The 14,774-nt window shown below is 40.3% G+C and overlaps 1 protein-coding gene across 4 annotated transcripts; it reads left to right on the forward strand.

The window, feature by feature from the left end:
* The first annotated feature begins 366 nt into the window (after window positions 1-366).
* Window positions 367-14,335, forward strand: LOC133452090 (zinc finger protein ZFP2-like). 4 transcript variants are annotated; one of them, XM_061731288.1, is made up of 12 exons: window positions 367-747; window positions 6,252-6,426; window positions 6,874-7,337; window positions 7,955-8,132; window positions 8,808-8,860; window positions 9,935-10,091; window positions 10,179-10,262; window positions 10,414-10,488; window positions 10,574-10,660; window positions 11,095-11,169; window positions 12,412-12,654; window positions 12,884-14,335. In XM_061731288.1, the coding sequence occupies exons 1-12, from the start codon at window positions 649-651 to the stop codon at window positions 13,666-13,668; spliced, it is 2,475 nt and encodes an 824-aa protein (XP_061587272.1). In that variant the 5' UTR covers window positions 367-648; the 3' UTR covers window positions 13,669-14,335. The 4 variants fall into 4 exon arrangements, with proteins under 4 accessions (XP_061587272.1, XP_061587280.1, XP_061587287.1 ...); XM_061731296.1 differs by having other exon boundaries at window positions 11,095-11,157; XM_061731303.1 differs by lacking the exon at window positions 11,095-11,169.
* The last annotated feature ends 439 nt before the right edge of the window (window positions 14,336-14,774 follow it).

The raw sequence follows: 14,774 nt of genomic DNA on the forward strand, positions 1-14,774 counted from the left end.
TGCCCCGCTACAGCTTTCACACACTAGCAACTGTTGCTTATGGTGGCAAAAGCTTCAAACACTCTTTACACGTGTGTTTTTCGAAATGGCGGCGACAATCTCTGCGTCTCTGAGGAGAAGTGTGTGCAGGAGGAGGCAGTGATATTTGGGAAAGCATTTCAGTCCCCGCTCAGCCTCGAAGAAGAAGAAGTGGGAGGAGGAAAAGACGAAGAAGACGCCGCGTTCCATTTGTCCTCGGAAGTGGGGATTTCCCAGTTCCCAGTCGGAATTTTCAACTGGAACGCCCCTCGAAGTGGGATTTCCCACTGGGAAAGTGGGAGAGTCTTCACCACCCCCGAGTTAACATTCCAAGATGGTTGCCCCGGTTGTAAACAGTAGAAGAGAGCTCTGTAAAAATTCGTAGCACTTCATTCTAGTTTTGGTCACACTAAATCAGTCGTATACAAGTATTGTTCGGCATATATATGCTGCTATAGTGTAATTTACATTTTTCATGTGGTATATGCGAACTACAAACGTGTTTAAATACTTTGTAACTGGAACGCTGATAACTCGGCTGTGACGTCATTCCCAGTTCCGAGTTCCGACTTCCGAGGTAAATGGAACGCAGCAGAAGTGTCGAACCACCACAGACTGGTGGGTTAGTTTATGACAGTTGCTCTCCTCTGGAATAAGGCTGCAAATCTATTTCACCCGGACTCTTATGGCATCCTGCAAACCTGCCACCATTCGTGCATTATGTTCGAGGTAATAACGTCGAGTGCAGCTGCTGTCTGTCTGTATGTCTGTCTGTCGTTGTTTGTTTTGATTTTTGGATGCATAAGTTGCGGTTTATTCGCTTGGTTAACCTTCTGTGCTGACAGTTCAGAAATACCTTTCCAGGAACGCTTGATCCCTGAATCTGCTGCTCTACCCGTCATGAGGGGGTTGATGCTGGCTGGTTAGCAAGTCTGCAGACATCACTATACTTACATGTAGAGATTTTGCTCTTGTTCCTCAATAAAAAAGGGGGTAATGGAATATGTTTTGTGCTTGAGTGTCGTCATGGTGAAAAAATATCACTCAGGTAGCCCGTGTTACCATGGAGGATGCTTGCTAATTATATTTCAGCTGGCATCACTAACCAATTCCAGTCTATTGTGAAGTCACTTTGACAGGAGGTGGATATGGTCTAGTGAACTACATCACAAAGCTTAACCACAACCACACTGTGTGTATGTATGTATGTATGTATATATATATATATATATATATATATATATATATATATTACACACAGGACTGTCTCAGAATATTGTGATAAAGTCCTTTATTTTCTGTAATGCAAAAATGTCATACATTCTGGATTCATTACAAATCAACTGAAATAATGCAAGCCTTTTATTATTTTAATATTGCTGATCATGGCTTACAGCTTAAGAAAACTCAAATATCCTATCTAAAAAAAATACAATATTCGGGGAATCTTAATCTTACACTGCAAGACATAATCAGCAATATTAAAATAATAAAAGGCTTGCAATATTTCAGTTGATTTGTAATGAATCCAGAATGTATGACATTTTTGTTTTTTTAATTGCATTACAGAAAATAAAGAACTTGATCACAATATTCCAGGGACTCAAATCCTACAGTGCCAGACATGTCCCCCTGCTGAAGCCAGTACATGTCCAGGCCCGTCTGAAGTTTGCTAGTGAGCATTTGGATGATGCAGAAGAGGATTTAGAGAATGTTATATGGTCAGATGAAACCAAAATAGAACTTTTTGGTGGAAACACAACTTGTCATGTTTGGAGGGGAAAGAAAGCTGAGTTTCATCCAAACAACACCATACCTACTGTCAAGCATGGGGGTGGAAACATCATGCTTTGGGGATAGTTTTGTTCAAAGGGACCACGACGACGATCTGTGTAAGGGAAAGAATGAATGGGGCCATTTATTGTGAGATTTTGAGTGAAAACCTCCTTCCATCAGCAAGGGCATTGAAGATGAAACGGGGCTGGGTCTTTCAGCATGACAATGATGATAATAATAATAATAATAATAATACATTTTATTTGAAGGCGCCTTTCTAGACACTCAAGGTCGCCGTACAATGGTTAAAAACAGTGCAACACAGTAATAAAAGCTAGGGGGTAAACAAATACTCAGATTAAGTTAAAATACCACGACAACGACACAGTGCAAGTGGGGTCAGAGGGAGAAGGCAGTTCTGAACAGGTGGGTTTTCAGTTTGGATTTGAAGTGAGGGAGTGAGGTGGCAGGCTGTTCCAGAGACGGGGAGCAGAGCGGCTGAATGCTCTGCTCCCCATGGGGGCAAGACGGGCAGGTGGAACAGTCAGGTGGATGGAGGAGGAGGATCTGAGGGTGCGTGAGGGCGTGGCGACGTGGAAGAGGTCTGACAGGTAGGGAGGGGCAAGGTTGTGGATTGACTTTAAATTTTAGGAGGAGGATTTTGAAGTCAATTCTGTGTTTTATTGGAAGCCAGTGGAGCTGTTTTTAGGACGGGGGTGATGTGGTTGATGGATGGGGTCCTTGAGATGATGCGGGCAGCTGAATTCTGGACTAACTGGAGTTTTTGGAGGAATTTGTGAGTGACACCGGAGAGGAGAGAGTTACAGTGGTCAAGGCGAGAAGTGACAAGGCTATGCACGAGAATAGAAGTGGTATGGGGGGTGATCCCAAACACACCACCCGGGCAATGAAAGGAGTGGCTTCGTAAGAAACATTTCAAGGTCCTGGAGTGGCCTAGCCAGTCTCCAGATCTCAACCCCATAGAAAATCTTTGGAGGAGTTGAAAGTCCGTGTTGCCCAGCGACAGTCCCAAAGCATCACTGCTCTAGAGGAGATCTGCATGGAGGAATGGGCCAAAATACCAGCAACAGTGTGTGAAAACCTAGTGAAGACTTACAGAAAACATTTGACCTCTGCCATTGCCAACTTAGGGTATATAACAAAGTATTGAGACAAACTTTTGTTATTGACCAAATACTTATTTTTTTAATTTGCAATACATTGTTTAAAAATCAGACAATATGATTTTTCATTCTGTCTCCCATAGATGAGATATACCTGTGATGAAAATTACACCCCTCTCTCATCTTTTCAACTGGTGTCTGACTTACCGTAATACTTTTTTGCCCCACTATATATATATATATATATATATAGTCTGACTAAATATATAAAGTATTTAGTCAGACACCAGTTGGTGTGTGTGTGTGTGTGTGTGTGTGCGCGCGCGTGCGTGTGCGTGCGTGCGTCTGTGCGTGTGTGTGCGTGTGTGTGTATACATACATACAGAAGCAATTATATAACATTGGCAAGGCAGAACTCCCCTTTCAGAGGGAAGAAACCTTGAGCAGGACCTGGTTCATAAGGGAGGACCCTCCTGCCGAAGGCCAGCTGGGCAGAGTAGGAAAAGAGAATGAAGAATAGAAAGAGGAGGGGGACAGATATATTGTCAAAGGTACATTAATTATGTTATCTGGAGAACAAAGAGTTCTATGTACATATTACTGATACTGATGTCAGCAGATATCCAACAGACATCTTTACAGACAGTTGGAAGCAAGCAGTGGGATGATCAGAGGGTAGGACTGCAGGTCAGCATGCAGCTCCTGAAGCTCTGGCCTGCAAACATGTGGAGAAGAGAAAAAGAGGGGGCAGACCAGCACAACAAACTGCAAGAATAATGGAGTGCAATAATGCCTATGAGATACGTCTAATCAATAACTGTGGATTGAGCTCAAGAATCCAAAGAGAAGAATAAGTGAGCAAAAGGGGCGAGGGCAGCACTCAGTGGATCTGTTGGTGTCCCCCTGCGGTGTAGGTTTATAGCAGCAAATTTACAAAGAAGCCATGTTTGAAACTAAACTGCTCTAGTTTTGTCCTATAGCTGCAGCTGTGACTACTTGCCCTAACACACTAGAGTTTACACCAACTATAGACTTTACTAAACAGTAACGTCTTAAGTTTGGTTTTAAAGGTGGAGGTGGCGCGGCCTCTTTAACCCAAATTGGAAGTAGGTTCCATGGTAATGGTGCCTGATAGCAGAACACCCGTTATCCAAATCTACATTTGGATACTCTAGGTCCTAGGAACTACGAGTAAACCTGCAGTCTGAGAACGGAGAGCTCTTTTAGGAACATAAGGCACTATCAGATCGTGCAAATATCGCAGAACTTGGCCATTTTGGGCTTTATACACAAGTAATAGAAGTCTGAATTGGATTCTGAGTTTCATGGGGAGGCAATGGAGTGAGGCTATTACTGGAGAGATGTGGTCTCTCTTGTTGATTCCTGTCAGCACTCGTGTTGCTGCAGTTTGGATCATCTGGAGCCTTTTCACAGAACGACTTGGACATTCTGCTAATAGTACGTTACAGTAATCTAGCCTAGAAGATACAAACATGCAAAGTTGTTTTTCAGCATCACTCTGGGAGAGGATGCTCCTAATTTTTGCAATATTACAGAGATGGAAGAAAACTAAAGTTTGGCTAACGGTTAGGGCTGGGCGATATGGACCAAAAGTCATATCTCTATATTTTCTAGCTGAATGGTGATACTCGATATATATCTCGATATTTTTTCTGTGCCATAATTGGGGTTTCCCCCAAAGCATTATAGCATAGCATCTCTGTTAGCTTCATTTTTTCTGAGGCAAACCCTTAAAAAAACAGTCAGTTTTAATACAAAGCCTCGTGCCAAATGTCACACAGGTTCCTTTATTAACAGAGGTCTGCACAATATCAAAATGTATAAAACAAATGAAATAAAAATAAACTGCCTGCATATATAGAATAAAAATGCTTCTTGAATAAAATAAAACAAATATCCCTTTCCTGCACAACAATTAAATTAAAATACACTGTACAATAACAGGCAGACTTTTTAACTGAGGTTGATAGTTGTGCAAATAACAAAACATTTGTGCAAATCTCAAACAAAACATTCAAGTCAATTTGTCACAAAATAAGCTATATCAAAATCATTAAAAAAAAAAAAAAAATTAAATCGATATAAACGATATTTTCTCGTACCATATCGCGTTTGAAAATATATCGATATATATTAAAATCTCGATATATCGCCCAGCCCTACTAACGGTTCTGTTTCATCTGGCTTCATAGACAAATACAGCTGTGTATCATCAGCATAGCAATAAAAACCGAGGCTCTGGTGGTTCTGGATAATACTTCCCAGGGACTGTTTTCGTTATGGGAAGTCCATCAGAAATCCAGACCAATAGCATGATGGTTAAAGGGATGGTCCAGGGGCAAATGAGCCAGACCTAAAGATAAACTTAATCAAAAAGGAAAGTTTTAAGCCCGAGCTTAGTGGTAGAGCGTGTCTGCATCCTCATCACTAACTGGCAGCAGGTTCCACAAGAGAGGAGCTCGATAACTGGACGTTCTGCCTCCTATTTTACTTTTATAAACTCTAGGAACCACAAGTGAACCTGGAGTCTGAGAGCAAAGTGCACTTTTGGGATAATGTAGAACTATGAGTTATTAGTTATAAGTAATAAATGATCTAAACCCTCCAAGGTGTTATATGTTAGCCAAAGAATTTCAAATTCTAGCCTGGTTATAACAGGAAGTTATTGAAGCTGGAGGTTATTCAAAATCACTTTGGGACATCCTACTAATGAGGAATTGCAGTATGGGCTATTGTAGTTTATCTACATCAATCTGAGTAATGAGTTGTTTTATGTCTCGATCGTTAACAAAGTTGGATAAAAGCAGTTCTGACAACCTGTTTTGTGTTTGATTTAAAGGACAACTCCTGGCCATAAATAATCCGAGGCTCTTCCCCATAGGACTAGATGCCAGAGTAATTCCATCCAGAGTTACTAAAGAAAGTTACTTGTAAGCTTGAGTTTCAAAACTTGATCATATTTTAAAAACTGTTTTTATTCAATATTCTTACTTGACTAAGTGACTACACTATTTAGGAAGTGCTCAGATCTAAAAACATTAGTTTTTTCTGAGTTTAGTAACAGAAAATTAGCTGTAATCTTGGTCTATTTTGTCAGTAGGACATGTTGTAAAAAAATGATTAATTAGTTTAACCATTTTATATTGCAGTTATATTACAGTTATCATCGATGATATCCTCAGATGGCTTTTTATTTCACAATAAAGAGAAACAAAGGGAGGAGCCACAGTCTCATTTTGAAAAGCTTTCGTTTTTACACCATTTTGTGGTTTCCACACATCTTAGTTTTGTTTTCTTTCCATGTTGTAACAGGATCATGAACTCCAAGATGCTTTGTCACTGAGTTTGAATGAAAGCTATGATGACCAGAGTTCACCACATCAGGAGCCACGAAGAGAACTACCGAGCCCCATTTACAAGTGTGAGACACCAGAGATCCAAGTGATCATCAAAGAGGAAGAGGAAGGCTGGACTGTGAGTGAAAATAGTGAGTGGAAAATCTTAAACATCAGCATGACTTTAGAAAATGTCATATACAGTGGGGAGAACAAGTATTTGACACACTGCCGATTTTGCAGGTTTTCCCACTTGAAAAGCATGTAAAAAAAAAATGTCTGTAATTTTTATCATAGGTACTCTTCAACTGTGAGTGATGGAATCTAAAAAAAAAATCCAGAAAATCACATTGTATGATTTTTAAGTAATGAATTTGCATGATAAAAATCATACAATGTGATTTTCTGGATTTTTTTTTTAGATTCCATCACTCACAGTTGAAGAGTACCTATGATAAAAATTACAGACTTCTACATGCTTTTCAAGTGGGAAAACCTGCAAAATCGGCAGTGTATCAAATACTTGTTCTCCCCACTGTACACAGTTACTCATTAACAGTTTTTCATACTTTTGTTTTGCTTTGCAATATTAAATACAGATGAGAGCTTCAACTCAGAGGTGGAGAAAGATGAAGCCTCTCCAGACAGTTGTCTTCCTGACTTCAAGGCATGCAGAGAGAAGAGTTACATTTCATCTGGAGTAAAGATACAGCAGAGAGCATATCCTGTGGAGAAATGCTCAGCGGAGTTGGACAGCCACGCTGTCTTTGTGCAGAGTTCCACTCCTAAAGAGGGGCGACAGAGGCAAAAGCTTGCAGGCTCTGATGAGAAACTCCAGCTTTCTTGTACATGTGGCAAGACACCAGGAAATGTGCATCAGTGCAGTAACACAGGAGAGAAACCCCTCTTATTTCCAGCTCGTGTTACAACTCCCAGTCACAAAAGGAATACGAAATCCCATCTGAGAACGCATGCAGAGGAGGACTGTAATGCCCGAGAACGGAGCACATCTTTACACACAGAAGAACTATGTCAGACCCAAACATTGGCACTTTACCCAAACGTATGTCTTTTAAAAACATTATTATCATTATTAATGTCACAATGGGCCTCTTGCAGTAACTTTTGTGAAGTGATGAATTGTTTCAAGATACCTTTTAAGAACTGTCTTTTTCAAAACTGTATCAGGAAACCATAATGAAGCTAAAATAGTTCTTTTTTTTTTTTTTATTGCTGCAATTTGGGCTGCACAATACGTCTTTTCAGCATCAGTTGCGTAATGTCACTTTTGAAATAGCCACATTGCAGGATATGTTATGTTGAGATTTGAAAATGTATTAAATATCGCTCACTACAACTTCTGCTGAGGGACGCAGGAAAAAAACTGGATACTGACTTATTTTCAGATTTAAAGGTTCCTGGATTTTTTTTTTATTATCTTTTTTAAATGAACTATGGAATGAGCTTTTCACAAAACTCATCCAGTCTAGATTGTTTAAACTCTCATATAGTTGAATAAAAGGTGTTGTAAAATTGATATGAAAATAATCTGTTCCTGCATGTGGCCTATTTTAATTGAAAAGGAATTGTGCTCTTTTTCTTTTTAATCCGATCTGCTTTTTTAGGTTACACCAAGAACCCAGAAAATGAATGCATTACAGAACTTTGATCTGTGTTCAGGATTCTCATGAACATAACCAACTGATGTCACACGGACAAAAGGAAGCATCTGCGAACTTAAGCGACCAAAAGCTCTGCTTGACTGTCAGAGTTCACACCGAGGGGAAGGGTGCGGAGCAAGATGAAGAAATCGGAGGTCTAATCAACTCAGATGGAGAAGTAATTGAATGGGATGCCAGTGAGTTACGGAGAGCAGCAAGTTTACTATAAGTTCACAGGTTCTGCAGAAAATACAATAATGATCATTCATATTGGGTCCCAACTATTCTAAGTGGCAGTAAAAGTAGAGGACTTCATCAGGTACTCTGGTTGGAATGGAAAGTCGGCAGGAAGTGACGCACATTGAAACTGTACAGTAATTTTTTAGTAATACACAGATGCTCGTGTTTTCATCAGAATTCTGAAGAAAGTCCTATGAAACTGTTACCGCAATGTAAACGGATAGTGGAGGCAGGAGTTGAACTGCAAGGTCCTGTTTATTTGGGGAATGTTGAAGGAATGGATAAAAATAATTCAACAACACCACAAAAAGAGGCTCCACTAGGAAGTAGAGTAGAGTTCTTATGACCATATGAAGCTGGGCTAATAAAACTGGTGAAATGTGTTAGGAAAACAAGAAACATGGCAGCATGCACTGTAATCAACTTGTCTTCATCTCCAAATCACTAGGCATGCTCCTCTGCTGATCCAAAAGAGTTAACTGCCACGTGAATTATATTCCCAACATATTTGGCCGTTTAATGAACGGCTTGGAGGTCATAATTTACAATATGAAGATTGTATGCCGTATTTTATCGTGCAAGTGTTTACATTGTTATTTAAACTGATATTCTTTATCTATGTTTCTTTACAGAAGACACTTCTGACCAAGGATCTGATTGCAGAGAGGGACCTCACCTAAGCCAGGTGTTTTTTTACTCTCTTTTGTAATATTTAACATCAGTGTTGCAAAACCTTCGCAAGACTTGATGCATAAATTCAATATTCATGCAGAAAAGCTTTTTGGTTATTGATTTCTGTAATGCTGCTTGTCCAGCCTCACAAAGTAGAAAGTGAGAAAATTCAAAGTAGGGTGAAACAAATTACTTGTGACAGCAAAGCCAATCTTTTATCCAAAGTTGTGTTTTCAGTTACCAGCTAAAATAATCAATTTGTTGAAGTTCCAGTCTATAATATTTTAATCCTTCTTAAAGTCTCTCTCCCTCTGTGTTCTTCCTATTTCCTTCTCACAAGCTGCTTTCCTGCTTTTCCTCCACTTAAGAAACCAGTTTCTTGAGCAAAACTAGATCCATTCGAAGAAAAGACTTAAAGGAGCTTGAGGCCGGATTGTGGCAAGATTTATGAAAAAAATGCGTATACATTTTAAGTTTTCTAGTAATAATGTCAGATGAAGCGTTCCAAACCCAAAAGAATGAGCCCTCTAGTGTATCTCTCCTTTGCCTTGAACAGGCTGTGTGCTGCAAAATGTGCTGCAATTCGGTCCCAAATTTCCCGCGCTGGGCTGCGGATGTGACGTCACATGACGCTGCATGTGCGTTCTCCCCGTTCTCCCGTGCCGGCTTCACTGTTGGCTGCAGTACCCCCGACGGCCGTCGTGGTGAAGGGTGGCGCTAGAGAGTCTCATTTCTTAAAAGGAGCCTCATGCTCCTTTAAATGTAGTAAATATTGGCCAGTTTTTGCTTTGTTACCAAATTAGGTTTGACTTTTGGTTTTGGCTCAGTTTGATTTGAAGGTAGCACCTGGTTCGGAAACGTTACACACTTAACTTTGATTTCTATAGTAGATTTTACCTTCTTTGTTCAAATTCAAAATACAGTAGAGAACCCTAACTTGGTTCCCCAATCTGAATGCATTAGGTACTACCTGGAAGAAAAAACAACTTTACATTGCCAGCAGATTTTTGTGCTCTGTTGGAAGACTCAGCTATTGTTACCAAGGGAGAGTTGTCTTTCTCATGGTTTTTACTGATTATAATCACAGGCTGTCATGCTGTCTGAGTCTCAGCTGCAAGGCCAAAGTGAGAGGGACAGCAGTAGTCCAACGCTCATCATGGAAGTTGGAGAAGATGAAGAAATTAAGGAACAGGAGGAAAAGCAAAGAGTGGCAAAGAGGATGTGCGTCTCACCTTTACAATCCGGTAAATACAAATCAAGAGAAAATTTGAAACTTTGAAATAATATTTATGATGAGTTTTTTGAAGATATCCTGTTGTTTGTATTTGCAGGAAACAGACCAAGAAGAAAGAAAAAGGTTACAGTGGAGTTTTTGGAAAACTCTGACACTGAAAAAGATGTTCCAGCAAATGCTGGTGAGCGACTGGAAGCAAAGGGATTAGTGTATTTGGGGAATTAAAAAATAGAACCTTTACAGTGGAATGGGCTGTTTCATTTGGACTTTGTATTCACTGTCTTCCTTTGTGTAATATATATAACCTGACCTTATCTGTAATCATCTAAAAGCTAAGAGAAGAGGCAGAAGGAAGATTTCTCAAACTCCCCCGGTGTTTGCTGCGGACTCAGAAGAAGATCCAGGAGGTGTGTTTTTTCTGATGATTATGAGCTTGAAATAAGAGTTTTGTGTGCCTTTATTCAACTATAATTAGTCCTTTATATTTTAAAGCATCAAGGCGTAGCCAAAGAAGGAGAAATACTCGCACCAACGTAGAATTGGAAGAATTAACCCCCAAAACTGTCCACCGTGTTTCTGGTAAGACAAGAACAAATAAAAACAAGGTTGGAATTTTTTGTGTAAATTAACTGAATTCTGTTTTGGTTATTTGTCTAGAAGTTCTGTTTTTCTCTTTTTTGTAAAAAAAAATGTGGTATAAGAGTCAGAGGGAGTTCATCAGAGGCAAAGCAGCCAACAAAAACACTAATCTTTGCTGCTGTGTTGTGTGGAAAACCTTAAAAGGAAGATGCATTCTTAAGCTTCAGCTCAAATCTGCTGTGCTGTCACTGACGATACCCACACAAACTTTAGTCTGAGGAACATACAAGCAGAACTGGAAAATATATTTCCCTGATAAATTGTACTTCAAAGATATTGTTCTTTTCACCATATCTCATAGTCGTGTGACAGTTTTAGCAGATTAACTGCTTTAGACTAAAGTCTTCTTTCTTTCTTTTTCCTTTTTTTCAAAGCAAATGGACGTTATAGAAAGAGGAAAGATGCCAAGCTGTCTGCTGAGGGACATCTAATCACAGGTGTTTCATCTAGTAAGAGCAAAGGAAAAGGGTGTAAAACTTGCACAAGGAAGACACATGGCAGAACAACATGCTTTTTCATTGATAGTCCCCCAAACGCTGTCCAACCTGGGTCCAAAACCAGCTCATCATCATCATAATAATAATAATACTTCTATAGCGCCTTTTATGGTACCCAAGGTCGCTTAACAAAGGGGGGGCAAACAAACAAAACAAAAACAGGGAGGGGACCGTAGCCTATTCAGGGAAGGCCAAGGAGAAGACGTGTGTGCTAACAGACACTTTTCTGAATAGATTTCAAAATATCTCAGGATAGTGATAAAACGACAAACCTGAGGCTGCAGTAATCAGTAATCAAATGGACTCCTTAAAGGCTTGAAGCAACTGGACATCGTCTTCCTCGTTCTTGAAGATGTTTTACCTTCCATTCAGAAGACATTAATTCATCAGTACAATCAAATGAAATGCGAGCAATGAACCGATGAAACAATAATAATAATAAAGGATCTACATCCCCGATTCCAAAAAACGATAGGATGTAAAGTGTTAGTAAAAGCAGAATGCAATGATTTATAGTTATATTTAGTTAGTCATATTTTATTCCCAGTAGGACATAAAAAGCATATCAGATTTTGAAACTGAGACATTTTGCTCGTTCATGGAAAGCATTAGCTCATTTTGAATTTGATAGAAGCAACGCATCTCAAAAAAGTTGGAAAAGGCACAGTTGCAAAAGTCAATAACAGTCGTATCCAGTTGCCCGACTTAAAGGCGCAGAGAAGCGACTGTACCATCTTATTTACTGAGGGAACCCGTACAAGCAGGCTTCTAGCTGAGGTCTCTAAATAAACCCAACCCAGCTCGGCACATCTCACCCTGAGGATACCCAGACTGGAACAAGGTCCAGGCTCTCTCAAGAACACCCCGATGCAGATGAGGGTCAGAACACCAAGAACCACATCTTCAGCTGCTGCTGCCCCCAAACGCATTTCACCCAACTCGTATGACCCCTCTTTCTGGTGGTAACCCACAGGAGGATTTTGTTCAAGTCAAATCTCAACAATGGAAAAAAAAACAAAAAAAGAAAAAGAAAAAAAGAAAATCTATATCAACTATGACCTGTTTTATTGGAGCAAACATGTTAATCGCTATGAAATAAGGATCTGGTTTACAAGTGAGTGGCTCTTATAAAATCCTCCACTACTCATTTTTAATCTCTAACCTTACATTTTCACATCTTTTCCCACCATATAGGTAAGAAACGCCCTGGAAGAAAGATGGTCCATGTTCCAATAGAAATACCTCCTGAGCTCCTGAAGAAGCCCAAGGAGAAGATGGAGTATCGCTGTTCAATTTGTGGGAAAGAATTTCCTCATGCCTACAAACTGGAGCGACATGAGCTCATCCATACGGGGGAGAAACCATACTGCTGCTCCATATGTGGTCGGGGTTTCAACCAGAAAGGGAACCTCAAAACACACTACAAAGTCCACCTTGGTGAGAGCTGTGCATCAATATACTTACTGACCAGTTCTACAACTTTAATTTTATACTAAAAATGCCGACATCTATGAGTCTGCATTTGAACTAGCTAATATTCAATATTACTGAAATTCTGTACTTTTGTATTTCAATACTGAAAATTCTCTTGTAGCCCAGTTTATAATGCAATTGAAAGTTTACTGCTATATCCCATTATATTTGGCACACTTTAATTTCCGTGTAGGTCGAAAGGGTGCTTTGGAAATGGACGATGAAACAAGCCCTACCGAGTCAGAACTCTCTGAATACTTGAAGTCTCTGCCAGGAGAATCCAAGATCCGATTGTCGCTGCGCTGCCTTGAATGTGGAAAAGACTGCGAGAGCCAGGCAGCTTTACAGGCACACCACATAACAACACACAGCGAGACGCCTGCTGAGCCACACACGGCTGAACACGGCGCGTCACAGTTTCTCTTCTGTCGCCGCTGTGGTGTACAGTTCGAAGAGAGAGTAAAGATGGTAGAACACATGAAAACCCACATCAAAGAAAAGCCCTACTCGTGTCCCGACTGCGGCAAGAGGTTCATCAATGAGAGCTACATACAAATCCACCAGCGGATTCACACCGGTGAGAAACCTTTCCTGTGCTCCCAGTGTGGTAGGGGCTTCCACACAGCTTCGTCTCTCAAGTTGCATGAGCTGCAGCACTCCGGAGAGAGGCCGTTTGCATGCTCCATCTGTGGGAAGAAATTTCGGATTAACTCCTACCTAACGGCGCATTATCAGACTCACATCAAAGACAGGCCTTTTATTTGTAACGTCTGTGGGAAAGGCTACTCCAGAGCCGAGGAACTGAAGGTCCACTACAGGCTTCACACTGGAGAAAGACCTTACGAGTGTGGAGAATGTGGAAAGAGCTTCATTTACCGCCAGGGTCTGCGCCAGCATCAGCGAACACATGCTGGGAGACGAATCGGGCCGACCAGACAGCTCGGCAGACCCAAACAGAAAGCCAAGCTGGACATCTAACACCTCATCTGTTGATGCATTTTTGCAGTAAATTGCTCTTCCTCTTCACTCTTATTTCTTCCATTCCTCCCTCACCAATCAGATGAAAATGGTGTGTCACAGTTTTAGCCTGGTTTGCCAAGAATGACATGGAACCCAACTGTGTTGTCTTTCTTGTAATCATGTTTACTGCTCGTTTTGACATTTTCTCATCCCAAGTAGTCCATTTGTACAACTTGAGTGCCTTTGTACCCTGCATGCCAAATAATAGTACTTAATGTTTAAAAATAATGATTATAATGCACTATATACAGATATGGAAAAATGTGTTGGTAGCCTTTCATTAAAGAAGGAAAAATCCATAATAGTCACTAAAATAACTTGAATGTGACAAAAGTAATAAAAATAATTTACTGAAAACTGTATTAATGAAAAACCAGACATTGTTTTTGAATGTGAGTTTATTAAAGAAAAAAAATGAACTGGCCTAATGAAACTGGCCTTGACAAATTAGTTGGTAGTTTGAAGGGTGCTGCATGCTTCAGCTCTCTCGTGTTCAATAGGATTAAGATCAGGACTCACAGAAGGTCTGGTCAGAATAGTCCAATGTTTTGCTGTTGGTCATTCTTGACTGTTTTTACTTGTGTGTTTTGGATCATTGTCCTATTGAATGACCCATGAACTGCCACTGACAAAACAAAACATTTTATATTTAATGGTTTGCACTAATGGGCGTGGCCTAATTGCTCAACAGCGCCCCCTAGAATACTTTGTGCTTCAAGCCCCACAATTCGGTTTGACCTGTATCATGTTTCAACTTAAAGAAAAGTCTCTTGGCACCATGGCCGAAACCGAACAGGAAGTCGGCCATTTTGAATTAATCGTGTAATTTCGGCGCAATTTATACCACTTCCTCGGCCGTTAATACGGCCCGAACCGTAATGTGCACCCAGGTGTGTTATACATCAAAATGTGCGTCTCCATCCTGCGACGACGTGCATTACTTTTCTCAGTCAAAAGCGTCGATAGCGACGATAGATGCCAAAACGCGCGCCCCCCCTTCATCTGATTGGTCCATATTTGATAGTTCCTACTTTCTGCCATAACTTTTGAATGGTTTGACATAA

This window comes from Cololabis saira, chromosome 1 (genome assembly GCF_033807715.1).
Source record: "Cololabis saira isolate AMF1-May2022 chromosome 1, fColSai1.1, whole genome shotgun sequence".
Classification (NCBI taxonomy): Eukaryota; Metazoa; Chordata; class Actinopteri; order Beloniformes; family Belonidae; genus Cololabis; species Cololabis saira.